The sequence below is a fragment of the Octopus sinensis genome, linkage group LG15 (genome assembly GCF_006345805.1).
Source record: "Octopus sinensis linkage group LG15, ASM634580v1, whole genome shotgun sequence".
In the NCBI taxonomy this organism is placed as follows: domain Eukaryota; kingdom Metazoa; phylum Mollusca; class Cephalopoda; order Octopoda; family Octopodidae; genus Octopus; species Octopus sinensis.
Genome location: NC_043011.1, coordinates 31,068,509 through 31,082,956, shown reverse-complemented (window position 1 = coordinate 31,082,956; position 14,448 = coordinate 31,068,509). Strand labels below are relative to the sequence as shown.

The window sequence follows — 14,448 nt, the reverse complement described above, 5'->3', positions numbered from 1 at the left end:
ATATAATACATATGCCCTTCTTTGATAGGAACATCAACCTCAAAACAAAATATGCTGATTCTTTGGGATTCTTAGAATTTTATACAGTATATTTGAGTGAAATCTTAACAGTATCATTGGTTCTTTTACAAAGCCAGAAACAAGGGCCTGGCAGACTTAATAAAACTGTTTTCCTGAGACCATATATTCTGGTTGGGATCCTTCCAGTTGGCTGAGATTTGTATGACTAAACTAAAATTCATATGAATTTCCTGGAGCTCAACTAATTTTCTATTTCCTTGGATTCTTCCTCAAACTCCTGCTGTTGCAGCTCATCACAACCATCCTTGAATTTTAGTGATTAGATTTGAACTTGCAACACTGTTTCAACTGCTAACCATTCAAGTGTAAAGTAGTAGAGGTGAAAGCTGTTGGCCAATAACTAGACTTATGCAAACAGTTGTATATGGTTTGTATACCCATTAGTTGGAATAAATACTCTTTTACTTGTTTCAATCATTTGACTGTGGCCATGCTGGAGCACTGCCTTTAGTCGAGCAAATCGACCCCAGGACTTATTCTTAGTAAGACTAGTACATAGTCTATCCGACTCTTTTGCCGAACTGCTAAGTTACGGGGAAGTAAACACACATCGGTTGTCAAGCGATGTTGGGGGAGGGGACAAACACAGACACACAAACACACACACACACACACACATATATATATACGATGGTGTTCCTTCAGTTTCTGTCTACCAAATCCACTGACAAGGCTTTGGTTGGCCCGAGGCTATAGTAGAAGACACTTGCCCAAGGTCCATGCAGTGGGACTGAACCCGGAACCATGTGGTTCGTAAGCAAGCTAATTACCACACAGCCACTCCTTATTATTTATCCTTATTAATTTTCTACCAAATTTTTGTTGTTGCTTTTATTTGTTTTTGTACTTAATAGAATTGTTTTCTTCTCTTCAGTTTACATGGTGCTCACCAACTTGGTGCAGATTTCAATTTTGTCCGAACGTGGCTAAGCAGTGCAATCCGAAACAATGAAGTCAGACAGAGTATCACCCAACTCTCTGTTTTCAGCTACTTGAATGGAATTGTGCTTTTACTCCAAAGACAACCGAAAAAACGAGCTTCTACTCGCTTCACCGACCCTTGTGCTAATGATGATATCAGTAAGTAACATCATCATCACCTTTATTATTATTATGATGATGATCGTCATCTTTATGATTATCACTATCATTCTGATCATCATTATGGCCATCATTGTTTTAACATCTGCCATGGGTTAAATAAGTTTGTAGTTAAATAAGTTTGTAGTTCAACATATTACCATTACTCTTAATCATGTGTCACCTAGTCTCCGATATCTAAAATCCAGATATGTTTTTATCATTTCTTCTTCTCTGCTGTGACTACCATCCATTGTAATTTTTTGTGGCTTTTGTTCCTAAAAGTCATTGTCACACGGAACAGCTCCACATTACATTTTCAATCATTCTAACCCTTTCCTAGCTACCGTAAATCCTCGAGTATAGTCTGCCCTTGAGTATAATACGCAGGGGATTTTTAGGGGGCTGTACCTCTGAAAAACCTAAACCTTGTGTATAATACGCACCCCTTCTCTAACTTGAGCCAAAGAGGTCTATATAACGTCCTTGGTTTGTAAAAATGTATACGGTAACGTCCTTTATTATTATTGTATATATAACATAATGCAGACGTGTAGCATTTTTGTGCATTTTGTTTGCAGAAAATAAAGAAATAACAGTAATAACTTTTAATAAATGTTGCTTACTGCAAGTTATGGATTATTCTTTTATGACTTCATTGCTTTCAAGCTTAGCTTAAGGTATTTTTGCCCCTGAATGTGTCTGAATAAACATTGCCGGACAGCAAATAGAGACTCGGACATTGCTTAGAAAATATCTTTCATTTTTAACCTCGTTTATAGTACGCACTAGGGATTTGGACTTTTAAATTTTGGGGAAAAAATGCGGATTATACTCGAAGATTTACGGTATGTTTCCGATCATTCCAACCAAACAAAATCACCTGTTCCAACCTTAACCATTCTATTTCCTTTAACCCTTTCAATACCAACCCGGCTGAAACTGGCTCTGGCTCTGAGTACAAAATGTCTTGCTTTCATAAAATTTGAATTAAAATCTTCCACCAAACCTTAGTCACAATTTATGTTCCTAACACTAGCTTAATGATAACTAAGTTATTTTACTAAATTCTTTGTTATATTTAAAGTAATTGAAAGAAACACAGAGCATCTCAAAATAAATACAGTGACGAAAGGGTTAAACAATGTGCTGCAGTACTAAGTCCTATTCTTGCCAAATCTTCAGATTTCTTTATCTCTGCAAATTTATAGAAACATATATTAAAAAGCACCCAGTACACTCTGTAAAGTGGTTGGCGTTAGAAAGGCATCCTACCATGGAAACCATGCCAAAAATAGATGACTGGGGCCTGGTGCAACCCTCTGGTTTACCAGTGCCTGTCAAACCATCCAACCCATGCCTGCATGGAAAACTTACATTAAATGTTGATAATGAAATAATAATGGTGATAGTACATCATGTTCTTAAATAGGGTAGCCTATCTAATGCTGTCAACTTTCAGCTTACTATTATCATTTCAAACATTTCAGTAGTGATACAGATGATCCAAAACAAGCACCTCTCACACACCATGTGTTTCTCTTGAGTGCATCCTTCAAGAGGATGCACTCACAACTTAGTGATTGTCAACAGCACTAAGATAAATTACTATACATATCAACAAAAGTCTTCTACCACACCCTTTTCATCATCATCATTGTTTAACGTCCGCTTTCCATGCTAGCATGGGTTGGATGATTTGACTGAAGAGGCGAACCAAATGGCTGCTTAGGCTCCAATCGGATCTGACAGAGTTCCTACAGCTGGATGTCCTTCCTAATGCCAACCACTCCTAGAGTGTAGTGGGTGCTTTTACATGCCACTGGTACGAGGGCCAGTCAGGCGGTGCTGGCAACAGCCACGCTCAAATTGTGCTTTTCATGTGCCACCTGCACAGGAGCCAGTTCAGCGACACTGGCAATGACTTCGCTCGAATGTTTTTCCATGTGCCACCAGCACAAGTGCCAGTAAGGCGACACAGGTAATGATCATGCTCGAATGGTGCTTTTTATGTGCCACCGGCATGGAAGCCAGTTTGTTGGTCTGGCAACGATCATGCTCGGATGGTACTCCTAGCGCTCCGCTAGCACAGATGCCAGTCATCGAATTTAATATCAATTTTGATTTTGATTTCACTTGCCTCAACAGGTCTTCACAAGCAGAATTTAGTGTCCAATGAAGGAAAGGTACGCATTATATAAGTGGGCTGGTTACATCCCTGGCATAGGACACGAGATTATGGTCTCATTTGGCTTGCCGAGTCTTTAAAAAATGCAAAACACTTAAAAGTCGGGGCTTCGTAATCTCTTGTGATCTTTCATAGCCAAAATAGAATTTAGTAAGTCTCCTGGACATTACTGTCCTAGGACTTACAGAACCATTTTAACCCAATTTCCATGGAGTATAAGTGATTGAGGTCATAACATTCAACTTGAATAGTCTGTCACAGAGTTACTCATTTACAGATGAATGTGTTGGAGCAACATGAAATGAAGTATTTTGCTCAAGAACACAACTCACTGCCCAATCCAGGAATTGAAACCACAATTTTGCGATCACGTGTGCAACACCCTAACCACTAGGCCATGTGCCTTCTCTAGCCAAAACAGAACCTCAAAGAAAATATTTTACTGCTGATTAGTTGCAGGTTCTCTAAAAAGACCAACATTGCAGTAATTCTTGATCATTGAAGATACTTCTGTTACACGCGAAAACATCTTAAACTTTATTCAGAGGAAGGCCTCTGACTGATTAACAAAGATTCACTTCTGAACAGGCTGCAGTCACTAAGATCAAGTACAGTTTCTTCTCTATGCATTTTCGTCAACTACTACAACAGCTTCTGTTCTTCTGGACTAGCTAGCCAAATACTATATCTGACCCTCGGAACTGGCACTAAACATTTTGCTCAGTCATTCTCATACTGCACTGCAACTGTGTTCATTTCCAAAACATCTTGCACTTTGCTAGTTCAGTCAACTAGTTCTTTAAATAGGCAACAGTAATATAGTTTGGAGATGCTGAGGTCCAACAGGAGTCAGTAGATTTGTCCATCCAACAATGGAACATTATACCTTTAGCATTTAAACTGGCCTTACCTGGTCCAAATATTCTACTTGTTTTATGTTCAAACTGACCAGATCTAGCTTCTCATGCATATCCTACAATGTCATTCTAGAAATAAACAATCACATCATCAAATTTTCAAAGCTATGAGATAATGCATGAGTAATTCAAAAGAATGTGAATAAATAAGCTTTACATTTGACAGAATAATCTGAATGCTAAAAGATCAATAAATAATGGTCATACAATTGACCCTATAAGATTTATCACACTTGTGTGAGAAAATAAATTGGTGCAGATATTGATGTATGAATGTCACAACTTCCCATTATCGACTCATCCTGTAAAAATAATCTTTTGTGCTTAGACAAAATAGAAATCAGTAATAACTGTTTTTTTTTTCTTTTACTTATTTCAGTCATTGGATTGCGGCCATGCTGCGGCAGCGCCTTGAAGGGTTTAGTTGAACAAATTGACATCAGTAATTTTTTTTTCTAAGCCTGGTCTTTTTTTTTTGTTGAACTGCTAAGTTATGGTGATGTAAACAAACCAACACTGGTTGTCAAGCAGTGGTTGGGGACAAACACAGACATAAAGACACTTGCGCATATATCATTATCATCATCATTTAGCGTCTGCCTTCTGTGCTGTCATGGGTGGGACAGTTTGACAGGGGCTGGTCTGGCAGAAGCCTGCACCAGACTTCTGTGACTGTTTTTTACAGGATTTTTATAGCTGGATGCCCTTCTTAATACCAACCCAGCAGAGTGGACTTAGTGCTTTTTATGTGGCATAAGCACAAGCAAGATCAGTTTTGGCAAGATTTTTACAGCTTGATGCCCTTCCTAACACCAACCGCTTTACAGTGTGGACTGGATACTTTTTATGTGGCACCTGCACTGGCAGGGTCACCAAGTAACCTGCAAGAGAAAAATCTTTTGAGAAGGAATGGGGCTTTGGAGGAAGTGATCTTGTGTCAGATGATGAAAGGTTATAGTGAGACAGAGAGATAGAACAGGTATCTTGCTGTAGGGGAGGTACAGAGTTACTCAGCTAGAGAGAGAGAGAGAGAGAGATCATAAATGAGGACAGACACAGGTGTGCTGCTGCAAAGGAGATACATGGTTACCCAACCTGAGGGAAGTGCAGGAGAAGGAGAGAGAGAATGGGAGACATCAGGATAGAGATGGTGGCTAAGTGCTAGATAGCAATGATACAGAGAAACGTGGCTGTAAAGACAGGATTGGGGAGTGAGAGGTAGGCATAGTGCATGAAGGGGGAAATGTGAGGAAAAGAAGAGATGTAGAGTGGTTTGTTGGGGTAAGGTGTGTGAAAAGCTTTCTTGTCACATGTGGGTGGAACACATCGGAAGCTAGTAAAAAGCAATGATACAGTGAGACAAGGCTGAGAGGACAGGATTGAAGAGTGGGAGGTATATATGTGTGTGTGTGTGTATGTATGTATGTATGTACAATTGGCATTATGAAGGGCATCCAGCCATAAAAACCATACCAAATTGGGCTGGAACCTGGTGTAGCCCTCCAGCTTACCAGTTCCAGTCAAACCATCTAACCCATGCCAGCATGGAAAGTGGATGTTAAATGATGATGATGCACATCATATGATTGACCAGTCTATCAGATGTTATGCATCTCTGGTCACAATGCACTTTGCATCATTTTAGCTTTTGAATGATGTCACTGCTGGCAAGGCAAGCAGGCCAACATTTCCTCTGATCAGAAAGCCTGTCCATCTACAGGCCTGTACCCATGTACAACTGAGTGGACTGGAGCAACATGAAATGAAGTGTTTTGCTTGGTCTGGGAATCAAACCCACAATCACTAGATTGTGAGTGCAACAGCCTAACCACTGGGCCACACATTTTCACATTTACATACCCATACATTTTTGCTTTTATTTTTATTCTCTTATTTCCCTTTATACTTCCTATATCCATCTTTTTTCAAAATAACTCCTTATATTGAACTCTACTATTCCCTCTAGTTAACTTTCTCATATCATTTTTGATGAAGGGGTATCCCTAATATCCCAGAAACAGCTGTAAGACTACCTTTCTCTTTATAAATATCCTATAAATTCCACACAGCCTTGGCTTTGATGTCTCATTATATTTAACATATACATGCACACACAAGACCTGCATTAGACTCCTCACTCGTATTATTATCGAGAGTCTAACTACGGTCCTCCCGTAGCACTTACATAGCCTTACCTACCATCTTGGGTCTTCTGAATTACAATATCTCTCATATTATATATATATATATATATATATATATATATATGATGGGCGTCTTTCAGTTTCTGTCTACCAAATCCACTCAAATGGCTTTGGTCAGCCTAGGGCTATGGAAGAAGACACTTGCTCAAGGTGCCATGCAATGAGACAGAACCCAGAACCATGTGATTGGGAAGTAAACTTCTTACTACACAGTCAAAACTGTGCCTGTGAGTTTTTTTTTTTTTGTGTGTGTGTGTGCGTGTTTTTTTTTTTTAATAACTGTTTTTTTTTTTAATGCTTGTGTTGACAGGTTCGGATACTGCTGACAACAATACAGAGAGTAATCACCGGGGAGCTAATTGTGAAAGTTCTACTGAGACAGAAGTGACAAACGATGAGAAAGACATATGTTCCGTATCAAACACAGATGACTGGCTTGCACTGAGAGTGTGTGGTGGCTCTCGCAGTTGGAAATTTCCATCTTGTTTCAATATACAACGTGAAGACACTTAATCAATGTTGACAATAGTATTTTTACAGCAGGACAAAATGAAATAACTTATTTTATTATGTGTAAGAAGAAAAAAAATGGGGAAAAAAAAAAACGAGTGTTTTTTTCACTTTGTATATACTAATTATGTAATAGTGTTGTTTTTATGGAACTCTTATTTATTTCTCTCTCAGAAACCCTAATTCACTTGTGTGTCATTTAAAAAAAAAAAAAGTATTTTTTATCTATTAGAGAATGGAAGCAAGCAGGATTGAAAAAATGGGGAACTCCAGACTAAATGCTTAACAGTATTTAGTTTTTGTCCCTTTACAATTGTAAGTTGAAATCCCACCAGGATCAACTTTGCCTTTAAAATAAGTACCAGTTATTATACTGGGTGACATCAATTGAGTATATCCCTCCCCTACAAATTTGTGGCCTTGTGCCTGTATATGAAATCCTTATTTTATAGTTAGAATGTTCTGAGTTGGCATAAATATTAGAGTACCCAGACTAAAGGCATTATACCATTTACTATTTTGTTCCTGTGTGCTCTGAGTTGACTTTGCCTTTTATCTCACTTGGGTTGATAAAATAGATATTAGTAAAATATGTACTGGAATTTCTTTTGTTGGTTTGACTTAAGCCTTTGCGCCTAAGCAAAAACAAAAAAAAATTGTGTTCTTTTAGAATTTTAGCATTAAATACCATAAAAATTGATAAACTCCTTGTGAGTGAAATCCACAACCCAGTTGTAGCTATTTCAATTCACTTATGCTGCTGATGTTTGAGAAAAGCATGAACATCTCTAAGTCTCATCTCATCCCTTATTCCCAATGAATCTGAACCCTTGTGCCTATGTAAGAAATCAGTATTTTATCTTTAGAGAAGTTTTAAATTATATTTTATTTATTTATTTAAAAGTGAAAACCAACACATTATGAGGTTGTTGGTGGTGTCACCATCGGTTACCAGAAATCTGCTCTGATTGAACTAAATGCATAATATATAAACAAAGGTGTCTGGCAGACAGATTTATACATACTACATAATAATTATCGTTCACTCATAAGCCATCAGCTGTACTCCCTTAATAACAGGTACTCTACAAGCAGTATTCTCCTGCCTTTAAATCTGGTGTTTGATTTAACCAAACCTCATAATGTGAATTACTTTGTAGCTGTAACCTTCATGTCTGCTGTTGGATCTGGTTTCTGTGTTGAAAACAATGACTAATTTAAAGTAAAGATTCCAATGATGTATTATCAATTCATGTCTCTTACATAGACAGTATCTTGTTGGCTGCTGTAGTAGCCATCATGTAATATACATACATCTCTCATTGGTTGTTGTCTTGACTGGTAATATAATATTTTACAGATGGTCTCTCATTGGCTGCAGTGTTGGCAGGTCATGTACAGAAGTACTCTCTCATTGGCTTCTGTTTTAGCAGGTCATATGACACACTCTAGAAGCTCCCTTGATGACCAAACAAATTGGATGGTACATAAGTATTATATCAAATCTTTTGAATTTTTGAATCATTTAAAAAAAAAATTTCATTTCACTTACACACACATTATTTATCAACCAATTGCACATGCTGTGTATGTATGGTGAACAACTGTCCTGTTATTTGATTTTTTATTAAATCCCTGACTAACCCATTTACAGTTTAGCAGTGGGTGTTATGTGAGGGTTGAGGACCGGCTGAGTTGAAGAAGATAATGGCTTTTATCTCGTCAGTGACACTACACTATATCCGTAGTTGAAATGCTTAACTCTCAATGACTCAGATCACTTAAATGAAAAAGGCACTATATTGTGGTATTTAGTTCATCACTAAAAACAATGACAACTGGAATTCAACTCATTTTTTTAGGAAAGTTATCTGTGATAGACTGGCATCCTCTCCAGAGAGAAGTTTCTCTCTCAATGTATAGTATTACAAAAACTGAAATTGAGCACTGGTGCAGAGGAATTTTTGTAAAGATTAACTGTAATGAATAGTGTGATTTCAATATGAATCAGTTGATAGGCGCCTATTGAAATTTAAATTATTAAGTGATGTAAACAAGTTATTTTGAAAGAGCTCATGTCTTTTCAAGTAACACTCTTGAGAGGTGTTTTTTAAATTATTTTTTTATAGTTTATTAATAAGGAAAGGCAGCGCCCATGCAGAGCCTTCGAAATTGGTGGTAGAAAGAGAGGAGTTATTCTCAGACTAGATGATAACTGGTTAGAATATATGCAACTGGGTGGGCTCTACTAACAGCACCCATGGACCAGGTGGTGGGTGTTAAACTAGTCATTAGATTAATTCTACCACCGCAAGACCAGTTACAGTCCATCCACTGGGCTTCCACACAATTTCCATCTATTCAGTTGCACTGCCAAGGCTTGTGTTGATTCGAGCCTGTGGTAGAAGATATTGGATCCAAAGTGGTGCAGAGTAGGACTGAACCTGGAACCATGTGATAGTGATGCAAATTTCTTAACCACACGGGTCATTGAGAAATACTACTGAATGGTGCTTACTCAGTATTGGGCTGTGTCAATTGAGAATGAAGTGTCCTTGCCATAAATACATGATAATAATATCTGTGACGGGATATACACTTTCGAGCCTTAGAAACAGTGTCCCTCTTACTGATGAGGGTGAATGAGGTAGGACACAACTTTTAAGTAGATTTTGGTCCATGGCCCTCTTTTGTTTTGTTTTTTTTATTTGATCTGATCTGATCTCATGGTGTGTGTGTGCGTGTGTGTGTGTATTAGAATGACTACTTACTGACAGTTTGGAAATTAATTTGTTATGCAACAGCGAAGAAAAGATTTTTGGGGGTCTGTTCGTCAGTCATTTACACTTATTTATTATTAGTTTGTTAACCTATTTATTATAATTTCAGTGTTGATTTTGGTAATAATTTGTAACAACAAAATCTCCACTGCAGTTGTGCAACACTTTTTAAACAGAGAGGATGAATGTTTAAACAGACTGATTACTGTTAGATTATATTAATAAAGATAATCATCACACCTCATACTGCTAAATTTCCTTCTTACCATTTCTTATCTGTTTTTTTATTGTTGTCTTTTTATATTTTCTTCTTTTTTCTTCCCTCTGTTGTTGTTGTTGAAGCTCCAGGTCAACTTTCTTCAAGCAGGTCTGTGAGCAAAGCTTATCAGCCATGACTGTGTTCTTCCATTTTTTAAAGATGTAGTTTGAGTGAATTCACTGCTATTTTTAGCATGTTGTGTAACCATGTAGAACCTCCATCTCCTTCATGGCCTTTTCTTTCTCTTTGACCTTATATAATGTGTAAAATCTATTATATAAAATACGTTCTGTCTGTGTGTGTGTCTTCTAGGATCTCAGGCATCCTCCATCCGATTGTGCTCAAATTTGATATGTAGATACCAACGGTATCAGGGCGTGTATAAGTCTTGAAAAAATTACAAAAATCGATTACATGTGTGAATGCGATCGATAAAGCTGTGGGAACATGCATTTGTACATGCAAGTACATCAGCTGTTGCAATCGATACTACACATATGCGAGAAAAATGCACGTGCAGTTGGCGCAAAAAAAAGCCGGCTGGCTTGAAATAATGCCACAAAATGGGACGGTTGGACAAGTTGTTTTGAGAAAATTTGGTTTAAATGTTTGACAACTCAGCACCGACCATTGGACGGGGGGGCGTTTTGCTCGTATCAGTATATAGAAGAAAAGAAACTGTTGGTCTTTTTCATCTTATTCAAGATTAAGGAGCAAGTTTGACTAGTTTACATCTGCACAGCTCATCATGATTTGAGTCAATTCCTACTTTCTCTTAATTACTGCTCTCTTAGGAGTGCCAATCATAAGACTGAATGTGAGAAAGCCAAAGAAAAATCTGCATATGCAGAGACACCAAATTTTGGAGTGCACTTTGAGTTATGAGTGCAGCTAGGACAGTGGAGGTGCATTATAGAATAAGAGAGATTGCAATCTCAGAGAAGAACAAGGGTGTGTGATTTGCATATTAGTAAGAGATAATAATGGTATCTAGATTTTAAGTTGGAGTTCATGGATATTCGGGAAGAAGAAGGAAAATTGTTCAGTTCCTAAAGCTAGTTTATCAGGATGAAGAAAATAATGTAGCTGTAAAGAATTCATAAAGTGAATGTTTAAAAATGCTGAAAAATTTCACTGGAAAACAAAACATGGTTGGATGACAATATTGTTGACAATGTAATGAATATGAGAAATTACAAATTTATGCAGAAGGTTAGCAATGCTTAACTCTTTTACTCTTTACTCTTTTACTTGTTTCAGCAAATCGACCCCGGGACTTAATCTTTTGTAAGCCCAGTACTTATTCTATCGGTCTCTTTTGCCGAACCGCTAAGTGACGGGGACATAAACACACCAGCATCGGTTGTCAAGCAATGCTAGGGGGACAAATACACTCACACAAACACACACACGCATATATATACATATATACGACGGGCTTCTTTCAGTTTCCGTCTACCAAATCCACTCACAAGGCTTTGGTCGGCCCGAGGCTATAGTAGAAGACACTTGCCCAAGGTGCCACGCAGTGGGACTGAACCCGGAACCATGTGGTTGGTAAACAAGCTACTTACCACACAGCCACTCCTACGCCTATTAACGTGAAAATTTAGTAATTTACATTAACCCTATTTTAGTATTGAAACTGTCCATATCTGACCAAAATATTCTATTTGTTTTATGTTCAAACTAGCCAGATCTGACTTCTTACACTTACCCTATAATGTTTTACCAAAAATAAACAATTGCATCATTGAAATCTCAAAGCTACAAGATAATGTACAATTGATTCAAGACTCTTTGGCACTTTGGGCCAGTCTCTTCTACTACAGCCTCAGGCTGACCAAAGCCTTGTGAGTGGATTTGATAGATGGAAACTGAAAGAAGTCCATTGTGTGTATATTTGTATTAGGTGCTTATGTGTGTGTCTGTTTGTCCCCCCCCCCCCCCCCCATCACTTGTAACTAGTGGCTTTGGCTGAAGAGATCAATAGAATAAGTACTAGGCTTACAAAGAATAAGTCCTGGGTTCAATTTTGTTTGACTAAAACCCTTTACAGTGGTGCTTCAGCATGGCTGCAATCAAAAGACTGAAACAAGTAAAAAAAAAATTTACATTTCACAGAGTAATCTAAATGCTAAAGGATCAAGCAACACGGCAAATTTATGGTGCTGCTAGAGAGGCACACAACAGATCATGCTCAATTAAGAAACAATCAACCAAGATTTATAATGGTTACATTTGACAGATGTAATCTGAATGCTAAAGAGATAAAGATAAAATCTCTTTTGAAGTATCAAAGCCTTTTAGTACAGAATCTCTTGAAGTTGTTTGAGTTAAAATAACCATAGGGGAGAATAAGATTTTATTTAGTAATTTATAAAGATACAAGCATGACTTTGTGGCTAAGAAGTTTGCTTTGCAACCACATGGGTTTAGGTTCAGCCCTGCATGGCACCTAAAACAAGTGTCTTCGGATCTTTACCTTTTGACCAGCAGATTTAGAAAATAATATTTCATCTCAGTTACGTTTGTATGAATAAACGAGTGTATCTGAAACCTGTTTACTTCATGGCACCACCATAATAGTTCATGCTTCATTTTTCATTTTTTGCCGTAACTCTAACCCTAAATTCAGTACAAACGCACAAATGATGTAATAAATAACAGTGACAAACGAAATATACTCCGACAATAGTTGTTGTTGACAAACAACAGCAGTAATTTTATTCAGCTGAATACACGTCATTGATTGGTTGAAATTACCGAAATACGTAACTTAAAAATGAAATAACTTCGTAAATATAAACTTTTCTCAAAAATGCTAAGAGTAAAAGATATTTTATATGACACATTCTACCAGTATACGAAGTTTGAAAGTGTTTAGTTACAGAAAATTATTTTCTAAATTTGCTAGTCAAAAGGTAAAGATCCATGTCTTCTTCTATTGCCCAGGGCTGACCAATGCCTTGTGAGTGAGTTTGGTTGATAGAAACTGTGGAAGCCCATCATGTGTGTGTGTGTGTGTCTTTGTGATTGTCTCCACCACCAGTGTTGGCTTGATAATGTCCCCATAACTTAGCAGTTCTGCAAAAGAGACTGATTGAATAAGTAACAGATTTTTAAAAAAAATAATAGAAATATGGGGGTCAATTTGTTCAACTGAAACCCTTCAAAATGATACTTTTTGATAGGAGTTCTAGTAGTGAATCTGAATTTTATTTCTCAGAAACATCAAGACAAAATATTGGTTTAAAATTTTGGCACAAGGCCAGCATGTTTGGGGATGGGGGTAAGTCAGTTACATCAACCCCACTACTCAGCTGGTATGTATATTATCAATCTCAGAAGAATGAATGACAAACGCGACTTCAGCAGAATTTGAACTCAGAACGTAAAGACAGATGAAATGCTGCTAAACATTTTGCCCAGCATGCTAGCAATTCAGCCAGCTCACCACTTTCATCAAAACAAAATATTGACCACTTAGTAGCCAAGTCATAATTATCCAGAAATTAATTGAAACAAACATAAGGACATGGATGGGCCAGATAATACATTCAAGAAATTTTTACAAGCCATTCAACAAAATTATCTTGTAGAGTCCAAATATGTCAGATCTAATGCTGACAGGAAATATATATGATGTAGAAAGCATGATAGTATATGAGATCATGCTGTAATATGCTTTGAATATTTTATAGGATATAAATAAAGGTACAGTGAATGAAGGAAGCAATACAACTATATGCTGTTATGGAAAATATGAAGCAATGTGAGAATTTCTTAAATAAGTGAAAAAGAAGTGCTACATGATTTTGGAGTTTATGATGCATGGGAAAATTTCAGTCATAATTGTAAGAAAGCTGTAGGATGTTATGAACTGGAAAGTAAGCCTAAAAAATAAAGGGCCTCTTTCCAATTCTTTATGCAAACAGAAAATTTTTAAAGGCCATAAAAATATAAATTGTGTAAAGGCAAGATGTAAACTAGGAAGGGACTATGCTAAACACACACAGAACTTGAAAACAAGATATACTTGTACAAAAGTAATTTGTTCTGAGAAGAGAAACCAAAGTTTACTATTAGTGCTTATTAAATCGTCATTGTCATTTAATGTCAGTTTTCAGAGCTGTGTTGGGGCCTCAATGTCTCAGCTTTGGTATAGTTCTATGGCTGGACAACCTTTCCTAACACCAATCACTTTACAATGTGTGCTGGATGCCTTTCCTGTGACATCAGCACCAGTGAGATGGTCAAGTAACTTGCAAGACAAAGTAAAGAAAGGAACAGGAACAAGCTCCCTTGACTGAGTGTAAGTGTATTTGAGAGAAGTAGAGGTGGCTTTATGTCAGATGATGAAGGCTAAAGTACAAGAGGAACAAGCACAGGCATCTTGCTATTGAAAATACATAGCTACTTAATATAT

At 37.2% G+C, this 14,448-nt stretch overlaps 1 protein-coding gene across 5 annotated transcripts in view; it reads left to right on the top strand.

Moving 5' to 3' along the window:
- Positions 1-10,004, top strand: part of LOC115219716 — a 37,734-nt gene extending 27,730 nt beyond the window's left edge. For all 5 annotated transcript variants that reach the window (XM_029789904.2, XM_029789903.2, XM_036509579.1 and 2 more), the window contains 2 exons: positions 956-1,161; positions 6,781-10,004. In XM_029789904.2, coding sequence (XP_029645764.1) covers positions 956-1,161; positions 6,781-6,983 — 409 coding nt within the window. In that variant the 3' untranslated portion in view covers positions 6,984-10,004. The remainder of the gene's footprint in view (positions 1-955; positions 1,162-6,780) is intronic.
- The last annotated feature ends 4,444 nt before the right edge of the window (positions 10,005-14,448 follow it).